General features: G+C 31.6%; 1 protein-coding gene across 2 annotated transcripts; it reads right to left on the bottom strand.

Moving 5' to 3' along the window:
* Positions 1–281: 281 nt before the first annotated feature.
* On the bottom strand, positions 282–7,890 carry LOC8258717 (glucan endo-1,3-beta-glucosidase). 2 transcript variants are annotated; one of them, XM_002528445.4, is made up of 5 exons: positions 6,482–7,890; positions 1,345–1,450; positions 1,164–1,198; positions 595–829; positions 282–463 (listed from the first exon to the last, which is right to left on the bottom strand). In XM_002528445.4, the coding sequence occupies exons 2-5, from the start codon at positions 1,400–1,402 to the stop codon at positions 438–440; spliced, it is 354 nt and encodes a 117-aa protein (XP_002528491.1). In that variant the 5' UTR covers positions 1,403–1,450; positions 6,482–7,890; the 3' UTR covers positions 282–437. The 2 variants fall into 2 exon arrangements, with proteins under 2 accessions (XP_002528491.1, XP_048234742.1); XM_048378785.1 differs by lacking the exon at positions 6,482–7,890 and adding an exon at positions 3,346–3,583.
* Between the last annotated feature and the right edge of the window lie 5,400 nt (positions 7,891–13,290).

Raw genomic sequence — 13,290 nt, 5'->3', positions numbered from 1 at the left:
GTTACAACTTATGTAGTAGAGGTGTCGAGTTGAACAAAAAAGTAAGTTCATGGATCCAATTGCAAAAAGAAAAAGTAAAATTTTGGATATCAATTATGTACTTTACCTTTTTAAAATTTAAAGTTATTAGAATGGAACCTTTCATGAAGCTAAAGTGCTAAACTCCTTATTAGAGAACATTCTAAAGACTTTGGCTTAATGGGTTATAATGATAAAATGATTGCTTGTTTATAAAGGGATTAATAGTCTAATAATTTAATTTCTTTTTTGAGAGAATATAAATTAAAAATTAAATCGACTCCACTATTTTTTTTAAAGCAATATATAACCACTGATCATTAATAATTCAGAGAGAATTACAAGACAAATTCACAAAAATTAAAAGGAATATAACTTTGACTTCTCATGGACTAACAATCCTTTCTTTGTACCAAGCATCAGGCGTAGATGCAATTACCATAACCTGCAAATTGACCCCCCAAAAGAAGAGAAAGAAGATCATCAGAGACAAGTCTCCAACTTAAGAATAATTATAAATTGACTGTCAGGTTACGCCTGTGGGTGCATTATGCGTACAATAATTAACCAACTTACTCGGATCAGTCATAACAATAAGACCAGAGTTCCTGAAATCACAATTCCATCTGTTCCTTCCTCTGGATTGGTAGTACATGTTCATAGCAATGGAGGCATGATTCATGAGATTATCTGGACTGAAACAAGGGCAACCCTTTTGCAGAATCCGGCAATCAACTTGAGAGCATGCATAATTAATATTTGCAAGTAAAGTTGCTTGGTCCGATGATGGCTTTGCTACGCACCAAGTTTTCTGCAATTACCACAAAACTGAACTTTCAAACAACAATTAAAGACAAGTCAAATAAAGATTCGTTAATATTTCTGTTTATATGTGTTGAACTCGGGTAAACCCGAGTGCAAGACTATAAAACATGACAACTACCGATATAGCTTCCAAATAAAAGTTATCATATATAATTAACATATTATAATTTTTCATTTTTTTCATACGAAACGAATTTAGGTTGTGAATTTATGAGTTTTTTTCGATATGTAATTTCACTCCGTATCAGTGATTACTTTTTGTGTTTCCAGAATTAATTAGTTTCCTCCTGCAATATGATTTATACTGATGTTGACTGTACCTGTTCATAATTATTAGCAGTCGCCGAGTTACCACCTGCAGAAATTTATATATACTCACATATTTAGGCAACAATGTACAAGAAAACAAAACAAGAATACATGCATGCAGCACATGGATCACTATAACATATCATACCACTGATGCTAGTAAAGTGATAAACTAGACAGTGACTGCTATACCTGAAATGAAGTACAAGATGAAGAGAGAAAGAGTGAGAGTTGCTGCTACTTTAGCCATAATAATGCTTTTTCTTTCTGCTGTTAGCTGTTTTTTCCGGTGTACTTTCTGTAAGGAAAGCAGAAGTGAGAGTTCTGGGTTCTACAAGGAAAAGCAGAAATGATTTTTAAAAGGCCTCCCAAGTAACGGCTATATTGATTGTAGAGCCGTTATGGAGCGGAATCTCATGGGACAGGAGAATGGATAGAGGAAAAGACATTTGTCTCGTTATTGTGACTTTTTAGGTTTTCATGAACTCATCGGTTGGTCGTTGGTTAGGTTTTAATAATAATTTTAGGAAAAGTGCCAAAAAGTTAAAAAGAAAAGAAAAAAGAATACTTCTGGCTATGTGTTTTATCATTTAAAAGTATGTGGTTTCATCTTGTTTTCATTTTAATATTTTTTTATTAATTATATTAAAATATAATATAAAAAATGTATCGTACAGCTAACTATAGTAAACCTATGATTAATAAAAAAATGATTTTTTCATTAATAATCGATATTTGTTTAATGTCAATAACATAAAATAAGAATAATAATAATAATTAGGAGAATTTTGAAATGAAATGAAAGAAAAATAAAACTAAAAGTCTTAAATAATGAAAAGAATATATATATATCCTTAAGTAAAAAAGCGAGTAATTATATAATACTTTTTTTGTATTATTTTACAGCTAATAGAAATTAATTTTAATCTGAGCATACTCAAAATTTAACTAATTGAACTCAAAATTTTAATAAAATAAATAGATATTCAAATCTAAAATGATCGAGATTGAAATTTTTAGAACCTAAAAAGACTTAGACCGGAAGCGATCCAAATGGCCGAAGACCGAAACAACCCGAGTCTAAAATAGTTAAAGATTTAAAATAATCTGAACCTGATATAATTCGAATCTGAACTTTCAAATTTATAACTGATACAATCCGATTCAAAATTTGAAATAATTCGAACGTAATTTTTATTAAAATACAATAATAATTTTATGATATTTAATTATCATATATAACTACTTTTAATACTAATTTTCTAATATATTTTATTTTCAATTAAGATTTTAATATCTTTTATAATGTCATCTCTAAGTTTTTAATTTGTTAAAATTATTAGTTTATAAATTCTTATTCATTAAATAACATAATTAGTTTGAAATTATATATATGATACTAACGAGTAATCAAATAGAATGATTTAAATTAACAAATAGATATTGTCATTTGTTATCTTGTAATTTTGTTTAATTTTTATTTAAATTTTTTTTAAAAAATTCAATATCTTTAATATTATATTTATGAGAAAAAGATTTAGCACTGAAAATAAAATTATACTTTAAGTAAAAGAATAAATTAATAATTTTAAGCATTCTTTTAAATAAAAGTCTAGTATATTAATTAATAACGTAAAATTAATTAAATAATTTTTCAGCAATGATACTATTTTGAATTTAAAAATTCTTAATTTATCAACAAAAACACTTTTGTAAGTAATTAATAATTAAATTAATTATTTTAAAAATTAATAAGATATGTATTTTTTTATTATTTTCTTTAATTTTTAGAAAGAAGAATTAAAGTAAATGAAACTATAGTTCAAGGAGGTATATATATATAAAATTTAAACTTCATTCTTGAAATAGAAAATTTTAAGAAAATTAAATATATAAAATTTTATTGGATAAAATTCATAAAATCAAAAAATAAAATTAGATAAGTTAATCTAAAGTTTAATTTGGACCTAATAAATTAATTCAAAATTCGACTTAAGATTCGAGACAATCCAAATTAGATTTTATCAAAAATCTGACTCGATCCGAACCAATAATAATTTAAACCTAAAAATAAAATAGGGTAAAAAAAAGAGCTGAATCTAATCTAGCTAGAACTCAGCCCAATCCATACTACAAAACTAGCATATCTGATATGGTCAAATTTGAGAAAATCCAACTTCAAAAATTACCAACCTTGAAATAGTACGAGATCCAATCCAAATCCGATTTTGACCCGCTTGTTTGCTATTTCTAAGAATCGATCATCTTTGCTCGACTCTTTTCTCTAACTCTTTGTTTGGAAAAAAAGAAAAGAAAGAAAATATATGGGAAAATATTGGGAGAAAGAAAAGAAAAGAAAAGAAAGATAAAATCTTTTTATTCACTCTTGTTTTGAAAGACAAAAGAAAGTGGAGAAAAGTGGGGCCCGGAGAAACTTTTACTAACTTTTTCAAATAAGTGAAATATTATTTTTCCAGCCCCTTTGTCCCACTGCTTTTAAAATCAGATTGACCCATTGAATTTATTAGTTATCCTAAATAATTGAATTTGCAACAGAACTGGAGTAAATAGGATTAAACTGGCTACATTGAAAAAGACTTATTCAACTAGTTTGTTTATATATATATATTACAACATCAAAGATTGGATGATCTTGTATTATCATTACAACTTGAATTTAAAATAAAAGTAATTCATTTTCTTTCAACTTATATATTTTCTTTATTATTTTACTTACAAATTTGACAATTAAAATAATTTTTTATGATTTTATTAATATATATCTATTTAAATTTAAATTTAATTACTTAATATTTAGTGTTGAAAATTTTATTAGATATCATTAAAATTTAATAATTTTTATTGATTATTAATAATTATTATTTCAAAGTATAATAAATAAAATATAATTAATTTTCATTAGATTAATCTGATAGGCGCTATATATTTTTAAAAAATTATATTCTCTATTTTTTCTTTTCTTATCTTTCCCCACTTTTCTAAACAAAAAATTAAAATTAACAAAAAGGATTTAGTATATATATATATACAAACATACTAGCTCTGAACGAAAATCATTTTACATAAGTTTATATATTTAAATTAAATTACATAAATTATTTTTATCATCACCTAATAATACTTTAAATTCTAAAAATTTAATAATAATAATAATGAAATATTAAAATTAATAATTACATATTTATAATTATAAGTTATAAAATGCAATCATAGGATATGAATACAAACTCATTAGTAAAAACTATAAACATCAATCATAAAGGCTACATGTTTATAGTTTATAATTTATAAATTCATAAATTATAAACTATAGATTCATTACACATATACCTAAAGTTCATATATTATAGTTCAAAATTTTATAAAAAAAATACAAGTTCATAGATTAAAAACAAGTTCATAAATGATAAATTATAAGTTAATTACATGTATATCTGAGGTTTATATATTATAGTCTAGAAATTCATAAAGAAAAGCTATAGGTTTATAGAATAAAAATAAAAAATTCATAAATTATAAATTATTATACCTAAAAACTCTTAAATTATACTTCAAAAACTCATAAATTAAAAAATAATTTTATATATTAATCAATGAATTTACAGTTTGCAAATGATGAATCTAAATTTTATATTTGATGAATCTATAATTAATACTTAATTATCACATTGCTTATAACTATATTTAATAATAAATTCTCAATAAACCTACACTGAGCTATCAATAAACCTACAATATATATTTAATGAGTTTATAACTTATTACATATAAACATGCCTGATTGAAAGTTCAACATCATATGAAAGATAAATATAATATTTCATAAAAATAAAAGATATCATCAAAAGCGATTTACAAAATTACTCATAAAATATTAAATCTATAAATAAAAATTATTACTAAATAATTTTATGCAAAATAAAAATTTGATATTTCATTTTTTTACTAATACTCATCATACTAAAATTATTAATAAAAAATTAAAAAAATATAAAGATTTAACCATTAACATTATTTTTTTAGAGAATTAAATATAATTTTAATTTAAAAATTAAAAAAATAAAAAATTCAACTATTAATGAAAACTTTCGAGCTTAGACACCTCATTTTTATGTTAAGTTTGCCCAAGTCCAAATCCGTAAAAGTCCGCTTATTTTTTAGACAGATTTGAAAATATTATTTATTTAGAGCCCACCCAATAAGCCGAATTTGACCCAAAAATTATTAAAAAAAATATTTATATTAATTAAATTTAGGCCAGCAAAATTGAACTGGGGTCGAGCTTAGACTTAAAAATATCAAGCCCGATCAAGTCCGATTCGAACCCGGCCCCGCCTGAAATTTAAACAAGTCTACACATATGTAATCATCCACCAATCCCAGCAAGAAATCCCTCATGAACCGGGCTATGCGGGTAGGGCTACAAACTCACAAATATTAACCGACCCGACCCGGTTCGAAGCCCCAAAAATGGGTATAAATAGAATAAGGAGTAAGGCTAATGCTCTTCACTGCCTTTGAGAGAACAGAGCGGAGGAGCATGTGCCGCTCTTGTTCCGTTGCCGGCAAATAGCAAAGCAAATCTGTCTTTATTTCCTGTCAATTGCAAAGCCAAATTTCCATGCCTTTGCAATTTATATGAAAGGTCTTAATACATTTTTTTTTGTTAATTCTTTATGTTGTTTTTGTTTGTTTGCTTTTGAATTCTGGAGGCCGATCCAATGGGTTCTTATTTTCTTATAAGAGCTCAATTTCACCCGGCCAAGAGTTGATTCATTGGGGCAGCCTCAAGGTTTTACATGTTTCTTTTTCACTCATGTTTTAATTCAGAGAAACTGCCCTAAATTTCTTTCTTTCTTTCTTTATTTTCCTTTTAGTGATTGCTTATGATCATTAGACGTTACTTTTGAATTTATTGGTTTTCTGGGTCAGATTCCAATTTCTCTATTGCAACAATTTGGGTTTGTTTTCTTGGAGATGCATAAGCCAATTGTTAGCTTACACAGGAGGAGTTGGATTGTTTTAGCTGAGATGCATTAGCTAAGTTCCCATTGAAGAGTATTAGAAGTTGAGCTCGGATAAAATATAGATCATAATTATCCTTACTCATTTTCATATTCTCTTAGTATCACTCAAAAGTATTTACTTTTTATTATAAAGTCTATAAAAATTCATTTATAAAAAAATTAATTTTTCTGGTTAATATTATTATTTCAACTAATTTTTACTAAAACAATCTTTATATAATATTTTAGTTTCATTTTGGAAAATAAAGAATCCATTACTGAGAATCAAAATGGACACTCACCTACGAGGAGGTTTGCTAAGCCACTCGCACTGGCCAGACATAGAAACAGCCGCCCTCGCCAAACAATGAGCAGTTTTCACAAACACCAGATGTGCATGACTAAGCTCTTGAAAAAAGAAATTTGCAGTCATCCAAAACAAGACCAAAATCTGAAAAATCAATATAAGATCCAAAGAAACCATTCACTGATGATTGACAATCAGACTCAAATCCCACAGAATCAAAACCCAACTAAGAGTTTCTCTAAAACTCATTACTTTCGCCAATGCAGGATTTGAGGGACCAGCAAATATACCATTTTTAGCAGCCACAAATTGACCATTGGAGTCCCGAATGATAGAACCAAAGCTCAGCAGTCGTTGTTGACGAGCAAATACCGCAGCATTAAAGTTGCATTTGTACCAACCCAACGCTGGTTTAGTCCAACGTTTGCTTATTAGCTACGTTGGCAAGCTGTTATTGAGACACAAGAGAGTCACCCGAGCTTATAACGCGTTGAATGGTAAAAAATCTCTGCTGCCAAACAATTTGATTTCAATTGTTCCACAAGTTCCAATTACACACTGTTCTGGAGACATATTAGCAAAGACTAAACTTAACCATTTTCCCACATTAATCAAACTACTACAAATAAAGCCCACACCAGAAAGCTGCCAAGCGTGCTTTGGGAAAGAACAAGTAACAGCCACATGAAAAGTAGTTTCATTGCAAAGACCACAAAACTTGGCAAACAACATCCACTTCTATCTTCCTCTTTATAAGGTTGTCTTCTTATCGGTAAACAGTCTCTAACAACTCGCCATAAGAAACTCTTTATCTTCGGAGGGATCTTCATGGACCAAAGCTGCTTCCAGCTACATGCAACCACATTTGAACCCATATGAACCTGTTGATTAGAAAGGCACTCATGCCCACTCTTGACTGTATATCGACCTTTTTTTGTCATGTCTCCAAACTCTGTCTTCAGTTCTCCTATAACTTAGAGGTAGAGATAAAATAAGTTCTCTATCACACTCATCAAAGAGATGCCCGACTAACTCTGAATCCCATTGATATTAACATTTGCATTATCTCGATCAGTCGTTACATAGGCATTATTAGAATCTGGCAGCCAAGAATCTGCCCAAACTGAAATCTTCTAACCATCTGTTGAGTTGATATCACACTACGCCATATGAAGCTTGGGCTATGACCCAAAGTGGCTTCTAAAACAATAGTAGTTGGGAAATAACGAGCCTTATAGACTCGGGACATAAGAATATATGGCTCATTAAGCATTCTCCAAATTTGTTTACCAAGGAAGGCAATATTCACCTCGTGTAAGGTTCTGAAGCCCAGTCCTCCACAAGCTTTCTTCTCGCAGAGTCTTTGCGAACCCAACCAAGTTCCCCACTAGAATGAGTTAAACATCTTCTCAATATCTTTACACAACTCAATAGTAAGTAAACATATGTTTATAGCATAATTGGGAATGGATTGTGCAAGTCTTGAGAAGAATCTCTTTGCTAGCTCTCAAGAGAAACCTTTTATTCTAACCTTGCATTCGCTTCCAAATTTTATCCTTAATAGATGAGGACAACGCATTCTTCTTACGACCCACAAGCGACGGCAAATCCAAGCAGTTGTGGTGCTCTTTTGTTTTCGGAACACCTAAAATGCCACAAACACGTTCTCTAAAATAATTGAAAGTAGATGTCTAATGGAAGCTGCACTTTTTGCAACTTTACACCCATGAATGATACTCCTCACCTCCTGCCTTTTAAGAGTTGTCGAGAGCCCCTCCACACACAAGATAAAGAGGTACGGTGAGAGCAGGCAACCTTGGCGCAATCCTCTTTAAGGAATAATCGGACCCAAGAACCCTTGATTATGTAGAACATGGTATCTTACTGTTGAAATATACATCCTGATTAACTTCACCCATTTTCCATCAAAACCTAACTTTAACATAATATTCTTTAGGAAATGCCATTCCACACGATCATAGGCTTTAGAGATGTCAATTTTTAAAGCCACCAGCCCTTCTTTCCCTTGCCTTTTCCTTTAAAGACCATGCATGACTTCATAGGCCACCATAAGTTTATCGGAAATCATACGACCCGAGAGAAAAGCACTTTGGGAATCTGAAATCAAATAGGGAAGAATTCTCTTTAAACGATTAACAAGCATTTTAGAAAGAATTTTATAGAGCATTACACAATGAAATTGGACATAAATCACCCATTGTCTCAATCCTTTTCTTCTTGAGAATTAGCATAATTAAAAGTATCATTCAAGCCTTCCGCGATAGAACAATTCTGAACCATTTGAAGAATAGCCTTAGAAACATTGTGTCCCACGAACCTCTAATAAAAAGCTGGATTCATAGCATCCATACTGGAGATTTTATCAGAGTGCATATCAAAAGAACATCCTTAACATCATTTGTCGAAAATGGAGCAAGAAGCACCTGATTATGGTCATCGGTTTACCACTTTCGTAACATTAGGAGTAATATAGTCAGGATTAATCCCTTGAGTAGTAACAATATCTTGAAAATACTCTAAAATTATAGTACCCAGACCACTATCCTTATCACACCAAAGGCTTGAACTATCTTTACTTCTTTTAACCGAATTCTTCTTGTTTCTCGAAGTTGCAGCAGCATTGAGATATCGAGTGTTGGAATCTCCTTACCGTAGCTAAAATAGTTTCGACCTTTGTTTCCAAAATATTTCAGGTTGAGCAAGGATTTCATGATATTGACGTCGTGCTTCCTCGAACTCTAACATCGAAGACATGTCAGTTCTGCCCTGAAGTAAAAAAATGCATTGTTTATAGTAAGACAACCTGGTCTTAAAAGTTGCAGCAAGACTAGATCCCCATTGTTGGAGAGACTGACCATAATTCATGATTCTTTATTGAATAGAGCCACTTTAACCTTCTTTAACCACTGTTATACATTGAGACACTCTGAGCCAATTATTCTCAAACCTGAACTTACGAACTTGAGGGATAAAGCAAGACACAGTTGGGTCCATGAAAATGGGAAGATGATCTGATGTAGAGACTTCCAAATTCCACACTATTGCTTCTTTAAAGATTTGCAGTCAACTCTGTGAACCCAACGCTTTATCCAATTTTTCCTCCACCAAATTTTTCGTTCTTCGGCCTCTTTCCCACGTGAATTGATACCCCCAAACCATAGAGACCACAAACAGAAATAGTATCATGGAAGCCACGTAAAAGCCAGTTTGAATGAGGAACACGACCCTTCTTCTCGTGACTAAACAAGATGTCCTTAAAATCCCCAATACAACACCGAGGGAGAGTCGATTTCGAAGCTAGCTGAATAAGCATATTCCAAGCTTGATGACGTCTTATATGTTCCAGCACACCACACACACCCGTTAGACGCCAAAGAGAATGATTGTCTAACTGAACTTCCACATCAATAAAATTACGAGAGAAGCTAACAATTTTACAGAATTTGGAACTTTCCATAAAAAGGCTAACCCACTACTATGACCAACATAATCCACACAAAAAGAACCATTGCAACCTAAAATAGATTTTATTGCATCAATCTTACTTCTAGTACACAGCGTTTCACAAAGAAAAATAAAATCAGACATTATTATGTCCTTAAGTAATTGAATTGCCTGTGGGTTGCCCAGCCCACAGTAATTCCAACTAAGGGTAGTCATGGTTGTTGGCGGTCATTGGCCATAACAACTTCTAGCCCATTTGGTTGTGAAGCTTTAGCCTCATTAGTCCTTCTCATCTTTATGTCAATGTCAACAGCTACTTCATTCTGCGTAGCAGCCTGATTTAAAAGAGTTACCATCTTCAACATTGTTGTCTTGCATAATCAAAGTAATTTCCTTGCTAACTTCCCCAGAACTAGCATAACCACTCCTCCTTATTACCCACCATGATAGTGTTGAGATTTTGTTTCTACATCTGTGATAGTACGTGGATAATTGATTCTGGTGCTTCAAATCATATGATTTTTGATTCTAGACAGGTTAAGAAACTTAGACCATCCTTAGAAAAATCTGTTTCGGTAGCAAATGGTAATGAGGTTTCAATTATTGGAGAAGGATCTATTACTGCCACAAATTCTTTAAATTTAGACTCAATTTTAATTGTTCCATCATTAAATTACACCATTTTATCTGTTTCCTAAATAACATCAGCTTTGTTTTGTGTTGTTATTTTTTGGCCTAATTTCCGTTGTTTTAAGGATATTCAAATGAAACAGAAGATTGGCTGTGGTATTAGGCTAGGGAATTTGTACTACTTGGACTTGCAATCGAATACTTCTTTCAAGTTGCATCATGCGTTTGCAATAGATGGTCCAAAGAAGGAAAAAAATGAAGCAGAAATTTGGTTGCAACATAGACTACTAGGACATGCTTCTTTTGGCTACCTAAAAAATTTATTTCCTGGTCTGTTTAACAACATTGATGTTTTTATTTTTTATTGTGATGTTTGTGAACTTGCCAAGAGTCATCGAAGCTCTTTTTTATCAAGTTTTAATAAAGGTCATTTACCTTTTATGATTGTTCATTCTGATGTTTGGGGTCCATCTAAAACTTCAACTTTAGGGGGATCTCGTTGGTTTGTTACTTTTATCGATGATTACACAAGGATGACTTGGGTGTGCTTAATGAAATCTAAGAGTGATGTGAGTACATTGTTTCAGAAATTTCACACACATGTTAAGACTCAATATAATGCACATATTCAAGTGCTTCGCAACGATAATGGTGATGAATACCATAACTCTGAATTGAAGCATTATTTGGAAGAAAATGGAATTGTTAATCAAAGTACATGTGTTTATACACCCCAACAAAATGGGGTAGCTGAAAGGAAGAATAAGCATTTACTAAAAGTTGTTCGTGCCTCATTGCTTCATGTAAAAATGTCATTATCATATTGGGGATAAGCTCTTTCTTCTGCTGCATATTTAATTAACCGAAATCCTTCACGGACTCTTGATTTTTAGACACCTTTTCAAGTCCTTAATAATACTACAGCTACTCTATCAACATCAAACTTACCTCCTCATGTCTTCGGCTGTGTAGTATTTGTACATATTCATAAACATCACCGCCATAAGCTTACTCCTCGAGCAATAAAATGTGTTTTTCTTGGATATGCAACAAATAAAAAGGGGTACAGGTGTTATCATCCTCTAACTCGACGTATGTTCATATCCATGGATATAGTCTTTCATGAAAATATGATGTATTTTGAGTCTGAATTTCCGGAGGAGAAACAAGAAGAAATTCAGACATTAGATTATCAATTTCAGGAGGAGTATGAAGTGGTTGATAATGGTGTTGGTGATCACTCAGAAAATCATGGGATACGTATTAAGCAAGAAGATCTAACTCCATCGGTTGAAGAAGAGTCCTCAAGTGAAGAAGACCCTAAATCCTAAGCTGAAATACCACGCCAATCACTTGCTGAAGATATTCCAATTCCTGAACCCGATCCACCGAGAAAAAAAATTACCAGAATGATCTACCAGAGGTATTCCTAAATTTAGTTATGAGCCTGAAATTTCTAGTAAAGTTAATACCCAATGAGTCATTATTGTGTCAAATCATAACCTGTCAGAATCAAATAAGTCATCACAAATCAATTATCTCATCGATCTATTCCTAACAAAGGTGGAAGCTTTATCTGATCCAAAATGGAAAGCTGCAATGAATGATGAAATGAAAGCCTTGCAAAAGAATGAAACATGGGAGCTTGTTGATTGTCTAGTAGGAAAGAAACTAGTGGGGTGTTGTTGGGTCTACACGATAAAGTATAAAGCAGATGGCACAATCGAACGATTCAAAGCAAGATTGGTAGCAAAAGGGTACACTCAAACCTATGGGATTAATTACACAGAACCTTCTCTCCCGTAGCTAAAATTAGTACTGTGAGAGGGTTATTATCCTTGGCTGCAAATTTGAATTGGCCATTACATCAGTTTGATGTTAAGAATGCTTTTTTACATGGTGAATTATCTGAAGAAATCTATATGGAGCTTCCACCTGGATGTATGTCAACAATGCAGAATGGGAAAGTTTGCAAGTTGAAGAAATCATTGTATGGACTGAAACAATCTCCACGGGCATGGTTTGGGAGATTTTCAAAGTCTATGAAAGCTTTTGGATATTATCAGAATAATGGAGACCACACCTTATTTATAAAGAAGGCAAATGGGAAGATCACAGCTCTCATTATCTATGTGGATGACATGGTAGTTGCAGGAAATGATCCAGAAGAGAGGAAGGCATTTACAAGAATACTTGTCCAAAGAGTTTAAAATGAAAGATCTAGGTTGCTTGAAATATTTTCTTGGGATCGAAGTCTCAAGATCAAAGAAAGTAATTTTTCTATCCCAAAGGAAGTATACATTAGATTTATTGCATGAAACCGGAATGTCAGCATGTCAACCAGTTGATACACCAGTTAAGGAAGGCTTGTAGTTGTGCATTGAGGTAGACCAAGTACCCGTTGATAGATGAAAATATCAGAGACTTGTAGGAAGATTAATGTATTTAGCTCACACAAGACCTGATCTTGCGTATGCTTTAAGTATTGTTAGCCAATTCATGTATAATCCTGGAGAAAGACATATGAATACTGTCATAAGAATCTTACGGTATTTGAAGTCTGCAACCTGGAAAAAGAATTTTGTTCACTCAACATATGGATTGGCAAAACATAGAGGTTTATACTGATGCTGATTGGGCTGGATCAATCGATGATAGACGATCAACTGCAGGATATTTTTCGTTTATAGGTGGAAATCTTATGACATG

Source organism: Ricinus communis, chromosome 9 (assembly GCF_019578655.1).
Source record: "Ricinus communis isolate WT05 ecotype wild-type chromosome 9, ASM1957865v1, whole genome shotgun sequence".
In the NCBI taxonomy this organism is placed as follows: domain Eukaryota; kingdom Viridiplantae; phylum Streptophyta; class Magnoliopsida; order Malpighiales; family Euphorbiaceae; genus Ricinus; species Ricinus communis.
Note: the sequence above shows the minus strand (reverse complement) of the source record. Positions and strands in the feature narration are given on the sequence as shown.

Bases quoted from the DNA above. Each gene is read 5' to 3' on its own strand.
- LOC8258717 (XM_002528445.4), bottom strand. From the start codon at position 1,402: ATGGCTAAAGTAGCAGCAACTCTCACTCTTTCTCTCTTCATCTTGTAC. The intron at 1,199-1,344 runs GTATAGCAGTCA...AAATTTCTGCAG, and splicing joins CATCTTGTACTTCATTTCAG to GTGGTAACTCGGCGACTGCT. The intron at 830-1,163 runs GTACAGTCAACA...TGGTAATTGCAG, and splicing joins CTGCTAATAATTATGAACAG to AAAACTTGGTGCGTAGCAAA.